The sequence below is a fragment of the Pyrus communis genome, chromosome 12, assembly GCF_963583255.1.
Source record: "Pyrus communis chromosome 12, drPyrComm1.1, whole genome shotgun sequence".
Lineage (NCBI taxonomy): Eukaryota > Viridiplantae > Streptophyta > Magnoliopsida > Rosales > Rosaceae > Pyrus > Pyrus communis.
In genome coordinates this window covers 19,609,804-19,629,058 of record NC_084814.1, presented here as the reverse complement: position 1 = coordinate 19,629,058, position 19,255 = coordinate 19,609,804, and the positions used below count along the sequence as shown (strand labels likewise).

General features: G+C 35.5%; 1 protein-coding gene across 1 annotated transcript; it reads right to left on the bottom strand.

Annotated features, from left to right (window-relative positions):
* Window positions 1–1,630: 1,630 nt before the first annotated feature.
* On the bottom strand, window positions 1,631–6,825 carry LOC137709841 (auxin response factor 2B-like). The gene is made up of 14 exons (XM_068448822.1): window positions 6,175–6,825; window positions 5,954–6,066; window positions 5,624–5,719; window positions 5,445–5,501; window positions 5,194–5,349; window positions 5,016–5,100; window positions 4,756–4,846; window positions 4,492–4,656; window positions 4,220–4,339; window positions 4,035–4,110; window positions 3,781–3,952; window positions 2,777–3,666; window positions 2,481–2,671; window positions 1,631–2,350 (listed from the first exon to the last, which is right to left on the bottom strand). Exons 1-14 carry the CDS (start codon window positions 6,314–6,316, stop codon window positions 2,170–2,172), a joined length of 2,535 nt encoding a protein of 844 aa, XP_068304923.1. The 5' UTR covers window positions 6,317–6,825; the 3' UTR covers window positions 1,631–2,169.
* Between the last annotated feature and the right edge of the window lie 12,430 nt (window positions 6,826–19,255).

Sequence of the window (19,255 nt, the reverse complement as noted above, 5' to 3'; positions counted from 1 at the left end):
GGCCCTTATGATAAAAACAATGTCGAAAGGTTCCGCGCAGGAGTGTATCTCGGGTACCCGGAACCACTATATTCGTACCCGTACCCGTACCCATATAATGATCCACAATATAAATGGGCTTGAAAAAGAAATAATTGGGCTTGAAAAAGAACATTAGTAAGATTGGGCTTAAAAGAAAATTGAAGAAATGGGCTTTGTCCAATCCAGAGCTTGCTTTGTGGTGACGTAATGTGATTGAATATAAAGGTGACCATGAAAGCAATGAGACCTAAAAATGGTCCCAACCCAACAAATAATATCAAGAGGTTGTGAGGTGGGAGATGTTTCTGTTTGGAATATGCTTTTTCCTAGGTCATGTGTCATTGTGAACAATCATAGCATAGTATATACGACTAGTATTTCCCTGTCGTATTCGTATATCTTTGCCTCTTATCTTTTCTTACCTTATTTTTGCCATTATTCATATGCTTGGTCACGAAGAACTCCGTGGAGACTATTCTTCTTTCTTAAGATCTTTATTCTCGCTAGTTGGTAACTTCTTGACTTTTTATACGAAAACTGGCCCAATGGGAAAAGTCGTTTTAACATATTTGTCATGCTATGAAAAAAATGCCTTATCCAACTCCTGGTGTTACATCCTTAGTTACGTTTCGTACGCGAGAAGAATTCATTTTTTCTTAACATCGACTTCATTAGCTGTCATCAGATGAGTTCGATTTAATTTATCTCCTTTATGGATCTCAAAAATCAAAGTCATCTGATGATATACAACACAGTGCTATTGATGCCATTCAGACAGTAGACAATCCATTTTTTAGCATCCGAGTCAAACTTTAACAAGTTGGGAGGATTGGGGAAATTATGGCAATGTAGTGGGTGACAAGCGACAACAATGTGTTGTGTGTGACAGTTTTTCTTCAAGTTGGAGGTGTAAAAATTGGCCAAAAGAGAAAAGTTGGGTGGAAACAAAAGTTCAATTTTTTGGGGAAAAAGAAGGGCAAACCCTAATCCAGGAGGGACAGGGAAGAAAACCATAATGTTGGGACTCTGTAATTTAGGAAAATATTCAAAGATTAACATCAAAAGAGTCAATTAAACGCACATTAATTACGTAAAATTGACAGATTCAATGAAGCTTGCTTGGTTTTGAATAGCATTGTCAAAGAGAGGTTGCTTTACACCATGAAATTCGTTAGTTCTGGTAAAAGAAACCTCACGAAACCACACACATTACATATCGTAACGGATAAGCGTCTCAAAATTCCACACCACAACAGAAAACACTTCAATTCCACGATTTTAACGTTAGGAACATTTTTGGTCTAAAAATTCACTCATGATACCATTCACTTACAACACTATTTTGTCCTTTTGATTAAAACTAAAGTTTTTATCCCTCGATTCTCCTTTGAATTATTCAAGCACAGGCTAGGACAAAGAAAAATGCGGATGAAAAAAAAAAGAACACAACTCATTTGGCCACGAAATCCATTGGTTACTTGCAAACTAGAGTTGTGCTGCTTGTAAAAATAGCCAAATCTTTACAAAACACAACACGTTCCACAGGAATTCAGCTTTTAACAATGCCGGCTAGACATGCTCGATATTTTACAACATAAACCAACAAAACTGAAAGCAATAAGTAATTTCCTTGACGGAAAAACATCATAACAGCAGATAATCTGTATACTTACATTACAAGGACGGGAAAAAGAGGTCGAAGCAGCCTATGTACAAGGTGGAATTGTTTGACAAAAAGCAAGTCCCACGTCAACTTGCTCGAATCAAAAGGGTATACATATTTATCTATATCTATATTATAACCAGATAGCTTCCAAATAAACTAACTGCAGAAATACGTCCAAAACTGGATATATCAAAAGGGTATACATTCGCCATCTATATGCGACTCTCGTCAGCTGAATTTTGAAAGTCAATAGTGAAATGGCTCACATCCAACTCCATTACTTCATATATCCGAATAGCTTATAGTAGGGACCCTCACAAGAACACCATGACTATCATCTCGCCCCCAAAACTCTACACATTTTTCAGTATGATGCATGATGGAAATGGCCAAAGGGGACGTAAAATGGACAACAAAAAGAACATATGATCTAAGGATAATTATATACCTAGTCATATACCCACAAATCTCGAGAACCAGGCTTAACGCTTCTCAGCAGTAGATGCAGATCGAAGTGGTTGAGACTTCCCCTCTCTTGCATCCACACCCTCCGCACCTGATGATAGATTATCCTCCCCATGTGCATTCAAGGTCCCAGGGTTCATCTTTTGGACTTCCTCTCTGGTGTAGATGAAAATCTTCCGGACAATGCCACAAAATTCCCTGAACCAAGCATATAAAACCGCTACTTTGTAAACCTCTCAGTCACAAATTTATAAAAAAATCTCTCTTTACTCAACTTGAAGGCAATAAATGACTAATCCTGCAGATTGATAAAAGATAAAATACTTACTGCCAGGGATCGTCTCCAACAAGCATCATATCACCTTCATCATCAGTATAAACGATCATCCAATTCTTTTTCGGAGACATCAGCTCACCACCAAACTCAAACAACATGTCCAATTCAGCTATCAGCTCCTTGTAGTTGTTGAACTTGGTAAGATCAACAGACCTACCTAGCGCAATACCCTGCTTGTGAACCTGGAGCCAACAGCAATTTATTAAGTTCAGCTTTTGATAGGCTTTCGTATTATCAACAGAGCTCCAAATAAAGCCTAAGAAAATAGTCAGGAAGGAGATATATACCTTAGTACAACTCCTAGTTGAACCACCCTGTGATTTACCCTGAACATCTCTGATATGTTGCTGAGAAGTTTGCAAAGCTGGCTCACTGACAGCCACGAGATTATCTGTTGATTTTGAGCCCCTTGATTTTTCAGAATTCAGGTCAGACTCAAAAGTTTGAGCTTGGTTATTACGAGGTGACTCATTCATCATATTTCTGTGTGACAATGCAGGATCTGGTGTTATCAGGGGAATACCAAAAAGCTTGCAGTTTCCATCTTTAGGCTTCACAGCTTCATGTTTATCTAGTAACATCTGTGGTCTCGGCATGTTGTCCCTTGCATTCCCCGGATTCTCAAAAGGTGATGGAGGTGGTGGAGGCATCATCCAATTTCCATGAGGGAGCTCAATTCTATGCCCATTCACAACAGAATAGTCACTAAACCCACCATATCTAGAATTCCCTTGTGCTTGATGCAACATATTTCCAAGAGGACCTTTCTGATTAGAGTCCAAGCTAAGAGACAGGGATGATGGTAACATGGACCACGAACGTGCCTGATCCAGTGAATGCTTTCGCATTGAATTAGCAGATGCTACCCCTTGATCGACAAAAGGGGGACAGATACCATGTGAGGAATCAACATTATTCCCAAAGCCTGACAGCAGATCTGTGTAAGTTGGTTCATGCCTCCCTGAGGACATCCAGTTCTCTGAACCATATCTTCTTGAAGCAGATACTACATCAATCTTCTCTTCGTCTATCGACGGTGGCCATGCAACAGATTTCTCAGTAGTATCAGACTCGCTCTCCGCAAAATTGCCTCTCAAGGTCGGGAACTCTTGACCTTGCAAGACCCTTGAAAACCCACCAGGCATCGCAGGGTCAACATTTACTTTTGATGATCCAACTAAAGTAACAGAAGAGTATATTATTACTTTTTAGTAGAGCAAGATAGGTAAAAATGTTCTGCATAAAAGAATTTAAGGTATCTATAAAGATTACAATGTCAATTAGACTGTACCTTCCCTAGTATGGACAGAGGAATCTGGAGATGACGGCACCATGTGTGTTCGAGGTCTTTTTGGCCTGGGCATTGGAAGTGAATTCAGTGCAGGAGGAGCAAGGGCAGGCTCTATTTTCCAAGGTGAAACTCTCTCTGGACGGGGAATAGTAGAGGTTTCATCCCATCTCACCTTTAAGAAACATAAGAAAGTTTGTTTTAGCTTTACCCAACAAAAAATAGTCTAAATTGGTGCCCTAAGAAATTCGCCTTACCTTAAGGCATCTCCATTTGGAATCTCGCCACCTTTTGGTGTCAGCATCTTCTGTTCCAATAATGGTGCCAGTAAACCTACAACAAGATAAACTCATTACACTAAACCTACGACAAGATAAACTCAGGACACTTTCAGGTAATTAATATAAACAGAAAGGAGTCATTCAGCATCCATCAAACATACTTCTGCTCTGGAGCTTCTTCACCTTCGAACCTCATCTTAAACCGCATGCCTATAGAATAGTTGTTTTTAACAGACTCCATGTATTGATCAAATGGAACAATGAACTCAGCAGGACTTGTCCTGTAAACAAACAATTGAAACAGTACTTCAAAAACAAAATCGAACTAATCATCAAGATCAAATACTACAAACAATATAAAACAACTTTCACAGTAAATTTGAAACCTCTAAACTAATTGCTGAGAAATACAAATAATAAAAATAGACCACACCTTGGCTTGTAGTACACAGTGAACATGGTTCCTGTTAAAATGGCATGCCATGCAGTTGCGAGGACACCAAGATGCATACTGTGACTGGATATCACAGAAGATGGTACACTGCCTTGCTGTCTCATAGCACGTCTGACACCAACGCGGAGCTCCCCATTCTCACCCCTAGGAAGTTACACGGTGGTCGCATATCAGAACATAAATAAATAAATAACAAATGAACAGCAAGTTTATGGAATCTCAATTTGCGAGAAACCCACTAACCTTAAAAATATAAATGCATCTCCTGCAACAAGCCTCTTGGAGCTAACGAAAACACTCCAACCACTTTGCAGTAAATGCCTCCGTGGTTGACCTATCATTCCCAACAGCATGTTTATTATGTAAACAATTATACTGCCGAAACTGTCTAGTAAATCTTTCTTTCACTAGTATCAGAAACAATGGTCCTAATACAGTGGTTGGGTAACACCAAAAATGCACAGGAATGCAAAGAAGGTAAGTATCAAAGAAATAGAAGTTACCTCGAAAGATATGGCGAAAGCGCCATTCACTTCCATGCAAGTCTTTGGCAACCAACTCCTGTGTTGGAGGTTGGCGGGACATGTCCTGCCAAAGCACAAACCAAAAATAGCCACAATGAATCAAATTCAGAAATGAAGAAAAAATGAAAACAACAAACTAAAAGCAATAAAAACTAACCAGCGGTGGAAGGCATTCATCTGCATGGCGCCTTAACACTGAAAATCCACCATGGGTGCTTGTATCAGAAGCAGTTAAGGTCTTGCAAAATGAATGTACTTGAAACCGTGGTGGTAGAGGCGGGGGAGGCTCCTTCTCCACTGCATTCTCATCTTGCTAAAATTTAAAAGAACATCAAACCATCAGAATCTCAACCCATAATCAGTTTTACCCACCCACAAGAAATCAGAATCCTCACGCCCACAACTTACATTTGGTTCGGGAAGTAAAGTGACTTGTGCAAATACTTCATCAGTGTCTGGTTCAGCCTATAATTCAGTAGAAAGAAACTTATTCATTCCAAAAGCTAAATAACTTGAGTACAAAAGAAGCAGCAAAACAATTAAATCCACAATTCTTAGTTTCTTTATAAGATCAACCACCACACTACCTTCAATGATACATTTATAACCCGGCAAAGAATCTTCGATGGAAGATTATACACTGGCATCTGCTGATCAGCCACCTGATTAGTCGACGCCTCAACCTATTTTCGGACCCAGAAAACACAATTGACAATTTAATACAATGAACGAAAACCCAGAAACACAAAACCTCAGATATACCAGCTAATAAACCCCATACAAAATAAATAAATAAAACACTCAAATTTCCATGAAACAATGAACATATATTGAAGACTAACGAAAAATGGAAGAAAATGAAACTATTTGAGTTATGCTGAAACATGGCTGGTGGAATAGAGAAATTGAAAGTCGACCTGCTCGATGTGCCCCTGAGGGAAGTAAAAGACACGTTCCCGTTCACGCGGCACAGTCACGAGCGGCCCTGCGCAGGCGTGCCATAGCTCCGTGTAAAGCGCCGTCTCAGCATCTACACACACCCATCCAAACAAAAGAAAACAATCAACCACAGCACATGGAAAACACGAGAACCCACAATCTGTCGGCGGAAATGAAACAAAAAGCGGCCGGGGTTTACCCCTCCCGGCGGAAACAGTAGAATGACCGTTCTGCCCCTCGCCGACGGTCCTGGGGTCGTTGTGGTCGCTGAAGCCAGACGAGAAGCTCTCCCCCCTCGGGTTGCCGCAATTATCCTTTATCGAAACCTCCGATGACGTCATTTCTTTAAAGAGCTCAGCACAGATCTCTCATCTGAAACTCTCCGCCGCTGCAATTTCTCAACTTTCACACCCACCCTGAGATCTAAGCAGCCAAAACCCTGAGTCCTGAATCCGCCACAAACTTCCACGCCTCCGCCGCTCTCCGCCTCTCTACCTCTGAGACCTCAATCAAAACCCTAGCCCAAAAGCTCGAAACAGAAGCAAACAGCTCAAATTTCCACCACTCCAACGCTCTCTCTCTCTTCGTCAGTCCACAGCTCAACGAAAACCCCTTTCGTTTCAGCCGTCGACGCAGAGCTCCGTCAATTCTCAACCAATCCTCTCGATTCGACCGTCAATGTCAGTCTCTATCTCTTCTCTATCTCCCTATGCAGCTCACCCCCTCTGTCTCTCTCTCAGCATACAGGAAGCAGCTCCGAGCTTTCTCTCTCCTCTCCTCTTCTCTCTCTCTCTCTATCTACTTTCTCTCTCCTCTATGAATCGCTGTGTCTTAAAAATGAAAGTGCGAAACCCTGAGTGGTCAAAACAGCGTGCAATAATTTTCAACCGCAGTCAATTTCTAACCAAGTCCGGGTGATGACCCGTCGTCTCCGGTGACCTTGCCTTTCCAACCGTCTACACCCGGTCGACGCAAACCCCATACCAGCGACCGCTCCCTTACGTATTGGTTTGTTAGTTTTTTTTATAAAAAGTGGTATGAAAAAAAATTGAGCTCAAAAAAGGTGATTGGTAAACATTTAAAAACAACTTATTTTCATAATTTTAGGTAAAAAAAACTGAAAACGTGAAGCAGTAAAAATAAACTTATTCTCACAGCGCAGAAGTAATTTTTTTTTTTTTCAAAACACAGCATGTTTCGTTAATAAAGGCGACTCTCGGGACAGTACAGAACGACGCTCGCGTTTTGCCGTCCCTAGGTGTCGTTTCCTGATTCGCGCGCTTGAGTGCGTGGTGAGTAACGACGTCGAGTACGGTTTCCAGGTTCCAGGTGTTGGGGGACGATTGATGGGGGTGGAGTGAGGAGCAGGTAACGGCGTTAGGGAGTGGAAAAAGTTAATGTATTTATTGGGAAATGGCGTTGTCGTGCTAATAACGGGGCAGGCCTGGATGGATGTAGGAGGGTAGGAGGAGGGGTCGTCTCATAAACCGTGGTTACTTTTTCTTTTTCTCTATTTATTTTTATTTTTTACTCCAAAAATATTTTTACCACGGTAAAAGGTAGAAATTGACCCAATAGGATTCTCTACAAATTCTTTTAATGAAGATTGGTAAATTGTGTCTATTCATCGTACATTATGCGATCAATTTTATTAAGTACTGTTTATATTTAATTTTAAATAAAAATATTTAAAATAATTTCTGACTGTACGATGTACAATGAACGAATATGATTCATTGATTCTCGAAATCCTCACAAAGAGAATCCGGATTCGAAATTGACATCAATGACGAAATGTGTATATATATATATATATATATATATATATATATATTATGGAAAGGTTCTTATATTATTCACATTGTTTTAAAAAATGAAAACTAATGAAAAGCTTGAAAACTTTGAGTTTTAATGATAATGACAAAATAAATGATAAAATGAATAGTATTATGATTGACTTTTTAGTGTAAAAATGTGATTTTTCGTTAAAGTGAACAGTATCGAGAGTTTTTCATTAAAATTCCCTTTTAAAAATTATCGCTTAGATGTTAAGAGGTTGGCCACCGCCTTACTTAATCACTAGGCATTTGAAAATTAAGAAATGATGCCAAGACCTACTTACCTAGAGCCGCTTAGGTGCCAGAATAGAATTACCTAAGCACCCACTTAAGTCGCGACTGTGACTTAGACAAAAAATAGATAATTTTCATTTTATATTTGAATAAAAATGTAGAAATTAACATGTATGGCGAAATATATGTATATTTTTGAAAGGGTTCTTATACCATTCATTTATATTGGAAGGGTTACTTTTTTGGCTGTTAAACAAAAAAAAAAAAAAAAAAGTTGTTGTGAACCCTTATAAACAGGGTGTAAAATGAATTTACCGAAAACACCATGAGTGAAATTAAAAAGAATCATCCTCCTTTGAAAAAAGAAAATCCTCATATTTTGTTCCCTAGTAGGCAAGCATATGGACCAATGTGAAAATCTCATGTTAAAGGTGTTACACATGTATCATATTGGTTCATTGAATACGAACCATGTTGATTTGATCTCTCGATATTTAGTCTCTATTTTTTCGATAAGACGACTTGAAGTTTTAGTTTTATTTAAAGTAGCATTCAACACATATTTCCGTACTTTATACTTTCATCGCTACTATTATAAAACCAAGTCATCGTTTGGGGTTACAAAGCTTCATGGAAAATAATTGGACATAAATGCCCATGAAAATTATATGACTTTCAACAATGGTTTGGAAAATCCCCCCAAAGCAATTCACTAACAGTAGGTGGGTTAAGGTTTCGTCCACTTTTTCACCTTATAATTCTTTTTTAAAAGAAGGACAACCGGTGACAAATCACAGTTATCCACCCCTTTCGAGGGCTGGAAGACTCACAGATGCATTTCAGCCTCTTCCTGATCACAAGTCTGACTTCCATACCAGTAACGGGTTTTTTCACCCTATAATTTTGGCTAAATTGAATTAATATTTCGTGATAAGGTAGTCAGAAAATAGCCTACGTGGTTAAAAACTTGGGATTTAAATCCTTATGGTGAAAATCGTTAGCAAATTTAATTCAAAAGTGAAAATATCTTACAGAACCAAGACATGATTTTATACCAGCCAATTATCAAATGTTGATGAAAATTCTAGATTAGAAAAATTGAGTACAAATGTGAAAAATAAATTGAACTCTATGGCGTACATAGCGAGCCGGGATTTTAAAAAAAATTCGTACACGCAGAAGTTCATGCAAAAAGGCTATTATTAAGTAGTTTGACAATGATTTTTCTGCATTACTTGGTATTACTTGTAGGCATATATCTAAAATTGAAAAATGTAAATAACAAGTCGATACTAATTTATTCTGCCGTGCTTTTCCGTAATAATAGCTCAGAAGGGTTTAGGGAGAAAGGTCTTTTTGTGGTTTGGGAGGGCAAGTCACGTGTTGGGGGAAAGGTTGAAGGAGGTAGGGTGTACCAGAGGAGTAGAGATTGGGGGTACAAAGCGAGTGTGGGCCCACGTGCATTGTCCAGTAGCAGGTGTGTATGGTCTAAACCAACGAATGTGACCTGCTTTTATGTCTACTTGTAGTTGCTAATAGTGCTTAATGTTATTTATTCAAATTTCGATGAAGATGTTTTTTTCATTCTGAAGAACAACTCTCGGGGTTTCGAGTATTCGGTGGAGTGGTGTCTTTGTAGAACTCATAGTATTTTTTAGACACACGAGTCCAAACACATTCACTTGTTTGAGAACTACCCCTCACACTATCTTCCGAGACCCATCTATAAACCCTGCAAAGAGCTTCATCTTCTTTTCGGGTCCAAGCCTTATCTTTCATTGCAAATGAGACCATTTGAAAATTATTGAAAAAATTGAAGGAAAGATTATTGGAAGAGGTAAGAAAATATGAGAATTGAAATGGTGAAAAATTTGTGACAAATGGTGTAAGAATGACTTAGGTATTTATAAAAAAAAATAAGAATTTTTTCTAATTTATTTTTAAAATTTGGCCCAAAAAAAAAATTAAAATCCAACGGTAACTGACTTCAGCTAGCCGTTGTGTTTGAAATTGTGACCCCGCTCAGGTTGCTGGCTGGTTCCTTTGGGCCAACCGGTTGGCCCTTTGGCCCTTTTTGTCCAATGGGCCCACAAGCCATTTGGCCTGGCTCTCGGTTGGAGACGATTTTCAGGTTATTTTCGATCATCTGGCCCTCTGGACCATTCGGTTAGAAATGACCTTAGTGAGGATCCTCGAGCTACGAATGAGAATCCTCTTTGTGTTTGTGAGGATCTCAGAGATCTACCAATCACTTTCATTTATCATACATTGTGCGGTTAGAAATCATTATAATTTTTTTATTTAAAATTGAATATAAACAGTACCTAACAAAAACTGGTCGCACGATGTGCAATGAACGGACGTGAATGGAGGATTCTCATTCTAAAGCAACAACCGGAGGAATCCCAATCTTTGTCCCGAAAAAGGTTGATATCCTATTCCGGTTCAATAATTAAAAAAATCGAAACATTTTACTTTTATTTTATGAGTAATGTTACAATTATTACGTATTTTTATCATATTTCTAATAAAAATAGGACCTGCTAACATATGTATGTTTCATCTCTATTAAAAAGATGAAACAAGTATGTAGTAACATAACATTTTTGTTATTTTACTCGCTAACAATTTCAATCTCAATTTTTAGGGACACAAAAATCCATTAAACAATTCGCCCAAGAAAATAAATAAATAAAAAAACCTACAAAGCAAAGGTTCCTTCTTGACATTCCCTTTCCCTTCACCCTTTTTCTCCAACGAAATTTTTGGGCTATTCAAGCATCTCTCATGTTAGGTGATTATGGTCTGGAAAAAATCATTCGGTGTTATAAAGTGTGAATGACGAATGACACGTTTGGAACTGCTTCAGTAAGTAACACATAAAATTATAAATGTTTTTTATTTAAATAATAATGCTATGAATAAAATACATATTAATAAGAGATTTAGAGCTCGTTTAGATGTGTTTTTAAAATGACTGAAAGTGTTTTTGGTAAAAGTATTTTTGGAAATAATCCTTAGTAAAAATGCAAGTAAAAAATCTTGAAAAAACACTTAAAGTGCTTCCTGGAATACTCACATAACTGATACTTCTTGTAGAAAACACTTTAAGTGCTTATGGACCCAAAAATATTTTCTCCAAAAACGCTTTCAGTCATTTTAAAAGTATATCTAAACGAGCCCTTATACAAAAGCAGTTGGGAAAAACATTTGCTTCTCCAAAGAGCCTTCTACGACCTATTAGCACTTAAAAATTCCATCTGTTCAAAAATTTAGCAAGCTCTACTCAAGTGTACGAATGAGATGAACGAAATGGTACATAGACTATAGACTCGTTTGAAAGTGCTTTTAAAATGACTAAAATACTTTTAAAACCAATCTTTAGTAAAAATTCAAGTAAATTCTTAAAAAACATTTTTAGAAACCTAAACTCAATTTAATCAAAAGTATTTCCAGTCATTTTAAGAACACTTCCAAACAAATCATACACGTTGGATTGTCCATGTAAAGAAAAAAAAAGAACTCTATGTCACACTAATTTATTGGAAATTAAGAAAATGTTATTGTTCTTTAAAATTGCCGTATAAATTGCATGTAATGTACATGCAAGAGAGAAATGGAACCCAAACTTGCATGTGTTCGAGCAAGCTTGTCTAAATTGTGCGGTGACAAGTGTGTCAAGTCACCACCCAAATTATAAAGCAATAAAAGTGAATAAAACGTGAGTATTTTGAGTCACTATAAGCCAATTCTGCCTCCCTCACCTAACTTATCTTTTAAGCAAAATTTTAATTGTTAGCATCGCCACGTTAGTCTAATTTCTTTTGAAATTGAAAAGATTCACAGAGACATTTCAGCTTCTCTTTAACTATCATCGTGTGATTCATCAGAACGATAAAAGAAATCCAAGATATGTTATATATAGTACATGTCTGAAATTCATTTCCGACCACTGACCTACTTTAGTGAGTTTCCCTCACCTAACTTGGAGTGAGGCTATTTACAGGCCCACATGCTAAAGAGATGTGGTACTCTATTTGCCAATTGATGTACCATTTTTGTGTGTAGTGTCACCTCCATTAGGAGAAATTCAACTTGTATTGAACCGTCTACAAAATTATCAAAGTTTCAGAGTTTCATATACTAAATAAATTATATAAGGGTGGGTAAGGAGACAAGTAAGGAATAAATGAAATACGTAAAGTTAACATATGAATTATATAATTTTATGATATATACCACTCATACATGATGACAATTGATCATATTACTGTTACATTTAGTTGCACATGCACATATGACGATATTAGGCAAAATGATTGTTAGGCAAAGTAAAACGTAAAATGCTGGTCAAGAAGACGAAACAAGTTATAGCAACCGCCAAATGTAATGAAAGATTTGATCTTAATTTAGATAGCAGTTAGATATTTTAAACGAAAAATTAGGCTTTCATCTCTATTGCTCATATTTCATTGATTAAAACCTTTTTTTTTTTCAATTTTTTTATCAAGGTCCTTAAATTTTAATATACATCATTAATTATTTTAATAATAAAATAGTTTTTATATTTAAATATATTCATTTAGTCTTAGAAACGTTACATTGGGTATATTTATATTTATGGCTATTTTTTTATCAATATTTTTATTTTTAGTTTGTAACCATTTTTAATTTGCAACCCTTTTTTTAATTTGTATCAATTTAATTTTTAGTTTTAATTTGTACCCTTGTATTAATTCTTTTTTGTGCCTGTACTTTTTAAACTTTTATTATATTTGTACCCTTATTTTTAAATTTATTTGTACCTATTTTTAATTTTTCTAAATGTACTTATGCTAATTTTATGCCTTAAAATATATCAATAGTTATTTTATAAAATTTGTTAATAATTATGTGGGTACATAATTTTTTTGCTATAATTTTTGTGAAGAACAATATTACTCTAAAACTTAAGTATTTAGTATATTTTAAAAATATTATTTGAATGTGTTTGAATTTCATAATTTGTGGGACATTAAATGCATAAATGCATGAGTTAAATCTCTCTAATAAAGCTAAAGACATCGATCAAAATATTTAAACAAACAAAATTTCAATCTAACAATTAAATTTATTAGGAACCGAAACCAAAACGATCATATTTTAAAAATTACATGATACAAAATGATATCTTTGATGGGCCGATAAAATTGATCTATTTAAAGCAGAATGATATGAATATAATTATTTTTCTTTAAATTTAGATCGATCGAATATTTAAAAAATGAAACGAACTGAACGGAAAAGGAATAGCGTGGGCCCCACATCCAGATGGTGTCTCCTAATTAGATTACAACTAATCCAAGTTGTGGGCCCATCCTTGCTCTGCCTCCTCTCCCCTTAGCAGTTTGGACAACCCCCTAATCCCTCTCTCCTGACCCCTAACCCACAGACCAAACCTCGTCATGTCTTTCTCTCACATACCAAATTTACCCCTAACTTTTTCTTTATTTATTTGCTTTGCTAAAGTCACCATGGAAATCTCCATCACCTTTATCACAGCCCCACGTCATCTTACGGACCACGGGCCCAATGACGGTTACGGACCTGAAACGGAACTGAATTGCGTTTTCCGGAATTCAAATGGGAATTCAATCCAGTTAAGGAACTTTATGGGGGAAACTGACTGCTTTTCGTCCACTAATAACGTACGGCCACGTGGAAGTGAAGTCATTTGGGGAACACGTGGGCCTCTCAGTTGAACGCCAGCATGCGCAACCGTCTTTTACGGTTTCTGAAAATTTGGTTGCGAGTCCTAATCCCCACACGGGGTTCGCGTGACTGGGGGTTAGGTGGGGATGGAACGTTACGGGTCTACGTCATTAATCAAATGTAGCACGTCATACTTATTATTTTAATAAACTTTATGCGGTGATTTTCACGCGATTTTTTTTGTTTCTTACACGTTCCTGTTAATTATGACAATTGATTTTTCTTGATTTTATTCGAAGTATCACGTTGATTAAGAATCAGGTACTTTGAACTTGGTTTACGCGACATTATTGTTACAATGGCTTGAATTTGTAAGTTAGGATAAGATGTGCTACGACTATAAACGTAATGTTCAATTTAAAATGCATCACTCACGAATATGACATCAAGGTAAAATAAATAAATAAATAACTATCGTGAATAGTACCTTTTTTTTCTCAATTTAAGACTTTTAAAGTTCACACAATTTTTTTGCTTCTTACGTGTTCCTATTAATCCTGACAATTGATTTTCTTTGATTTTATTCAAAGTATTACGTTGATTAAGAATCAGGTACTTTGAATTTGGTTTCTGCGAAACTATTGTTATAACGGCGTGAATCTGTAAGTTAGGATAAGACGTGCTATGACTATAAACATAAGAAATTATTATTAGCACTAAAAAAATCTCATTTGGCACTCCAAACTTTCTATAATTAGAAAGAAAAATACACTTATTAGGAGTGTATAATGAGATTTTTGGAGTGCTAATAACAATTCTTTAAGCATAATGTTCAATTTTAACTGCAACACTCAAGAATATGACATTAAGGTAAAATAAATAAATAAATAACCATCGCAAATAGTAATTTTTTTTTCTCAATTTATATCTTTTAGAGTAAATATATTGTTATATAAAAATGAATAAAAGAAATGAAATGAAATAATTTTGTGGGAGATGAACATCAAACAACTAGTGTAATCAAGCTATTACGGGATGACCCATTAGTTGGGGACAAATTTCAAGTTTAGATTTCATACGAGACGTACTGGGTTCAATTTATGGTGCTGGTAAGTCACACGATTGTGACTAGAGGAGGTTAAAATGCATCTATGAATTCTCCGGTCCCAAAAAGATAAACTCAATGGTAGGCCACCAACTGGTACATTTTAGAGAAAAAAAACAACAAAATTGATAGGAGTTTCAAAATTAGTGATATAATAATATGAATAATGGAGACAGTCCCAATGAAAATGTAAGACATCTTGAGTTAATTAATCATTTTTTTTAAGTGTGATTAGAAGGAGATAAACATTAACAGCAATAATTAGAAAAGAAATGAAACCTGATGCACGCATATCCTTTCTTTTCGTGGTGGATGCCCTAGTGGGGAAAGGACTATGTCACATAGATTTGAGAAATTTTTATGGCATGGACCCTACATGCATGCCCTTCCTTGTTCTTGTGAGATTTAATTATTTTTGGCCATGTTGTGTGGATTTAGCAAAGAAACTGTATTTTCATGTAAAATCATGAAGAGCGTGGTGGAAGTGTATTTAGCAATGTCAAAAGAGCTTTCAAATAACCAACAAAAACTTTGAAAAATTTTATTTTTCTTAATTGGAGTTTCCTAGATTAAGCATGTGGAGCGTCTTCAATTAGCGTTTTTGATCAAATACATAGAAAATAATTCGAGTTTTAAGTACTTATGTGCTTCTAATAAAAACATTTTATGCGCGCCATTGTTTAAATACAATGACGAACTCAAAATTTTGATTATGTGAGAGTTGAGAGTAATTAGTAGGATCTCGAGTCTCTACATTTAAATTTTGCGCATTTATGCATTTCGCTCAGTCTCAATCATTATAATAATCCGGTGATCTAGGACACGACGCATCACCTATTATAATAATACGGATTAAGTGAAATACAGATAAAAACACAAAACCTAAATGTAGAGACTTGTGATCTGTAATTTGGTACATACAATTAAGCCGTGTGTAGGTTTCATTTTCACCAATGATCAAATGTATACCAAGTTAATAACCTCTTATGTTTCATAAATTATAAAATAAAATCATAAGAGACTCTCATATGTTAATGTAAACAATGCATCAACGACCGACATACACCCACTATCGCTATCGTACACAACTCATTCATGTACACCGACTCTTATGCGGTTCATATTCCACCTTTGATGTCATGTTGGAGCGTCTAAAGGTCAGTTGGCCGAAATATTCCAAATATAATCAAGTCATTCAGCCCTTCTGGTTGTCTGAACATAAAAGTGAGAAAAATTTTACACATTTGGAAATTTGGAGATAAATAAAAAGGTAAACTAATGAAAATAACTTGAAAACTTTGAGTTTTAACCAAAATGACAAAAACAAGTTGTAAGTGAATAGTATCAAAAGTGATTTTTTAGAGTAAAAATGTCCTTAACGTTAAAAGTGAACAGTATCAGAAGTGTTTCGTTAAGACTTCCTATATAAAAATAGAAGAAAAAAAGGCATACCTTTGACAAAAGCCAATAAAAAAATAATAATATTTGGCTACTCGAATGAGAAATAAGAGTTCCAATTCAAAATTGTTCGTTGTCCATTTATAAAACTTCGTTTTTATAATCAAAACCGTTCATATTATAAATCATTTTATAAGGATCTTATCTGTAAAAGATCAATTAAAATTAAGTTCGTTTAATCATCGACATTGTATAAAAACAAACAAACTAAATTGGTAAAAACATTGTGAACCGTCTATGTATTTGCTAGAATAGATTGACTAAACGACCTTAGTTTTAGTTCACTTTTCTTGCATAGGTGATCTTTACAGTGTGATTGATAATATAAACATTTCTGATTATAAGCATAAACTCTGCGATTCGAACACGACGAATGCCGAAACAGAATTCTTACTCATATTAGAGTAATCAAGCATTGTTGTTATAAAAATAACCGGCCATGAAAGCTGTCAGCTAGGGAGGCGTCTCCTCCTACCATGGAAGAAACTAGGGTTGATGGTTTTGTAGGCATATTTTTTTGTTATCATTAACCTTCAAATCCCATTATTATATGAGTGGTCTGTGATTAATTATATATAATCAGAAATCAGTGACACAATACTCCAACTAATTAAATACACATTAACAATAAGAAGAAAAAAAATATAAATTATAAACTCGACAGCCACAAGATGTGCTGGTAAGATACCATCATTGTTGAGTACTAAATTTGAAGCAAATAATTGTTTAAAATAAGAAAAACTAATGAAAATGGTTTAAAAAATTTGAGTTTTAACGATAAAGATAAAATAAAGGGTAAAGTGAATAGTAATATGTTTGATTTTTTAGTGTAAAAATATGATTTTTTCGTTAAAGTGAACATTACCGTAAATTTTTCGTTAAAACATCCTTTAAAATATTCATCAGATGTGTTATTTGGTATTTTTAAATCTAAAAAGTTACAATGTCTCTCAAATTTCAATCTTTAAGCGAGGGCGGTTTGTTTATAAATTGTTGTCTTGCGTGCATAAAAAACTTGTTTACTAATTTTTGCTCATAAAATAATATACAGATAGAGATTTGAAAAGTCAACTTGAGATTATTAGATTAATTAAAAATGAATGAATATAAAAATAAAGAGCAAGAGGTTCAATGTAACATCCCGGCTCAGGCCTCATTATATCCCGGGCTCGACTCCGCTGTAGCACGATATTGTCTGTTTTGAGTTCCGACCACGGGGCTCGACTCCGTCGTAGCACGATATTGTCCGCTTTGGGGAGTTCCTACAAAACCCAAAGCCAGTAAGCTCCCAAAAAGCCTTGTACTAAATAGAAATGAGAATTTACATATAAGACTTACATGATCGACTCCCCCTAAATGACGTGGGATGTTACATTCAATGATCCTTGAAGCGGCACGTTTTTTGTGTAAATAGTTGTTAATTAAGCATCCATATTCTCATATTTCTTGCTTGCACATACGTTTGAAACAATTCAAACTTATGTTCTTCAAGGACTTCTTAATTTATTCAAATGTTGGGTATAATATCTTAGACTTTTTAATTCTTTTTACTCTTTCTTCTCAGATCAGTCTACCATACAAGCAACACATTATAAGTAGTTAAAAAAAAGAGACGTATAGCCGTATAGTATATAGCTGTTTCCAAGTAAAGTATAGTTCAAAATTAATTTGAAGTCAAGTTTGAAGAATAATTAATCAAATTAATTTTAAAGAGGATGACAGAAAAGAATATCAAAATTAATTTGAAGCTTCATAGCCAAAATGGTCTATGAGAATTTCATAACTCACTTTGGTCTCAGAGATTTAAATTGATACAAGTAGTTTATGAGATTGTCTAACGTCAATTATTTTGATCATTTTGTGAAAATTTTGAGTCCATCATTGTATTTAAACAATGGCGCGTATAAAATGTTTTTATTAGGAGCACATAGGTGCTTAAAACTCAAATTATTTTCTATGTATTTGGTCAAAAACGCTAATTGAAGATGCTCCACATGCTTAATCTAGGAAACCCCAATTAAGAAAAAAAAATTCAAAGTTTTTGTTGGTTATTTGAAAGAACTTCTGACATTGCTAAATACACTTCCACCACGCTCTTCATGTTTATACATGAAAATACAGATTCTTTGCTAAGTCCACACAACATGGCCAAAAATAATTAAATATCACAAGAACAAGAAGGGCATGCACGTAGGGTCCATGCCATAAAAATTTCTCAAATCTATGTGACATAGTCCTTTCCCCACTAGGCCACCCACTACGAAAAGAAAGGATATGCATGCATCAGGTTTCATTTCTTTTCTAATTATTGTTGTCAATGTTTATCTCCTTCTAATCACACTTAAAAAAATTGATTAATTAACTTAAGATGTCTAATATTTTCTTTGGGGACCGGAAAACTCATAGAGGCCCTCCCATAGTCACAATCTTGTAATTTACTAGCGTCATCGAACCAATTACATCTCGTGTGAAATCCGAACTTGAAATTCGTCCCAACCAACAAGTCACCCTATAATGGCTTGATTACACTAGTTGTTTGATGTTCATCTCCCACAAAATTATTTCGCTTCTTTTCTTTTATTCATTTTTTATATAACAATATATTTACTCTGAAAGAGATAAATTGAGAAAAAAAATACTATTCGCGATAGTTATTAATATTTTTTTTTTTTACCTTGATGTTATATTAGTGAGTGCCGCAGTTAAAATTGAACATTACGCTTATAGACTTATAGTTGTAGTGTAACATCCCACCTCGTCTAGGGGAGTGGATCTTATAAGCCTTATATGTATATTCTCATCTTTACCTAACACGAGGCATTTTGGGAGCTTACTGGTTTAGGGTTTTGTAGGAACTCCGAAGTTAAGCGAGTAGCGCTCGAGAGCATTCCCATGATGGGTGACCCACTGGGAAGTTCTCGTGTGAGTTCCCAGAAACAAAACCTTGAGGGTGT

Excerpts from the sequence above, each read along its gene's own strand:
- LOC137709841 (XM_068448822.1), bottom strand. The coding sequence starts at position 6,316 with ATGACGTCATCGGAGGTTTCGATAAAGGATAATTGCGGCAACCCGAGG. Across the intron at positions 5,502-5,623 it reads TTATAAATGTATCATTGAAG|GCTGAACCAGACACTGATGA; the intron begins GTAGTGTGGTGG and ends ACTGAATTATAG. Across the intron at positions 2,672-2,776 it reads CAACTAGGAGTTGTACTAAG|GTTCACAAGCAGGGTATTGC; the intron begins GTATATATCTCC and ends TGTTGGCTCCAG.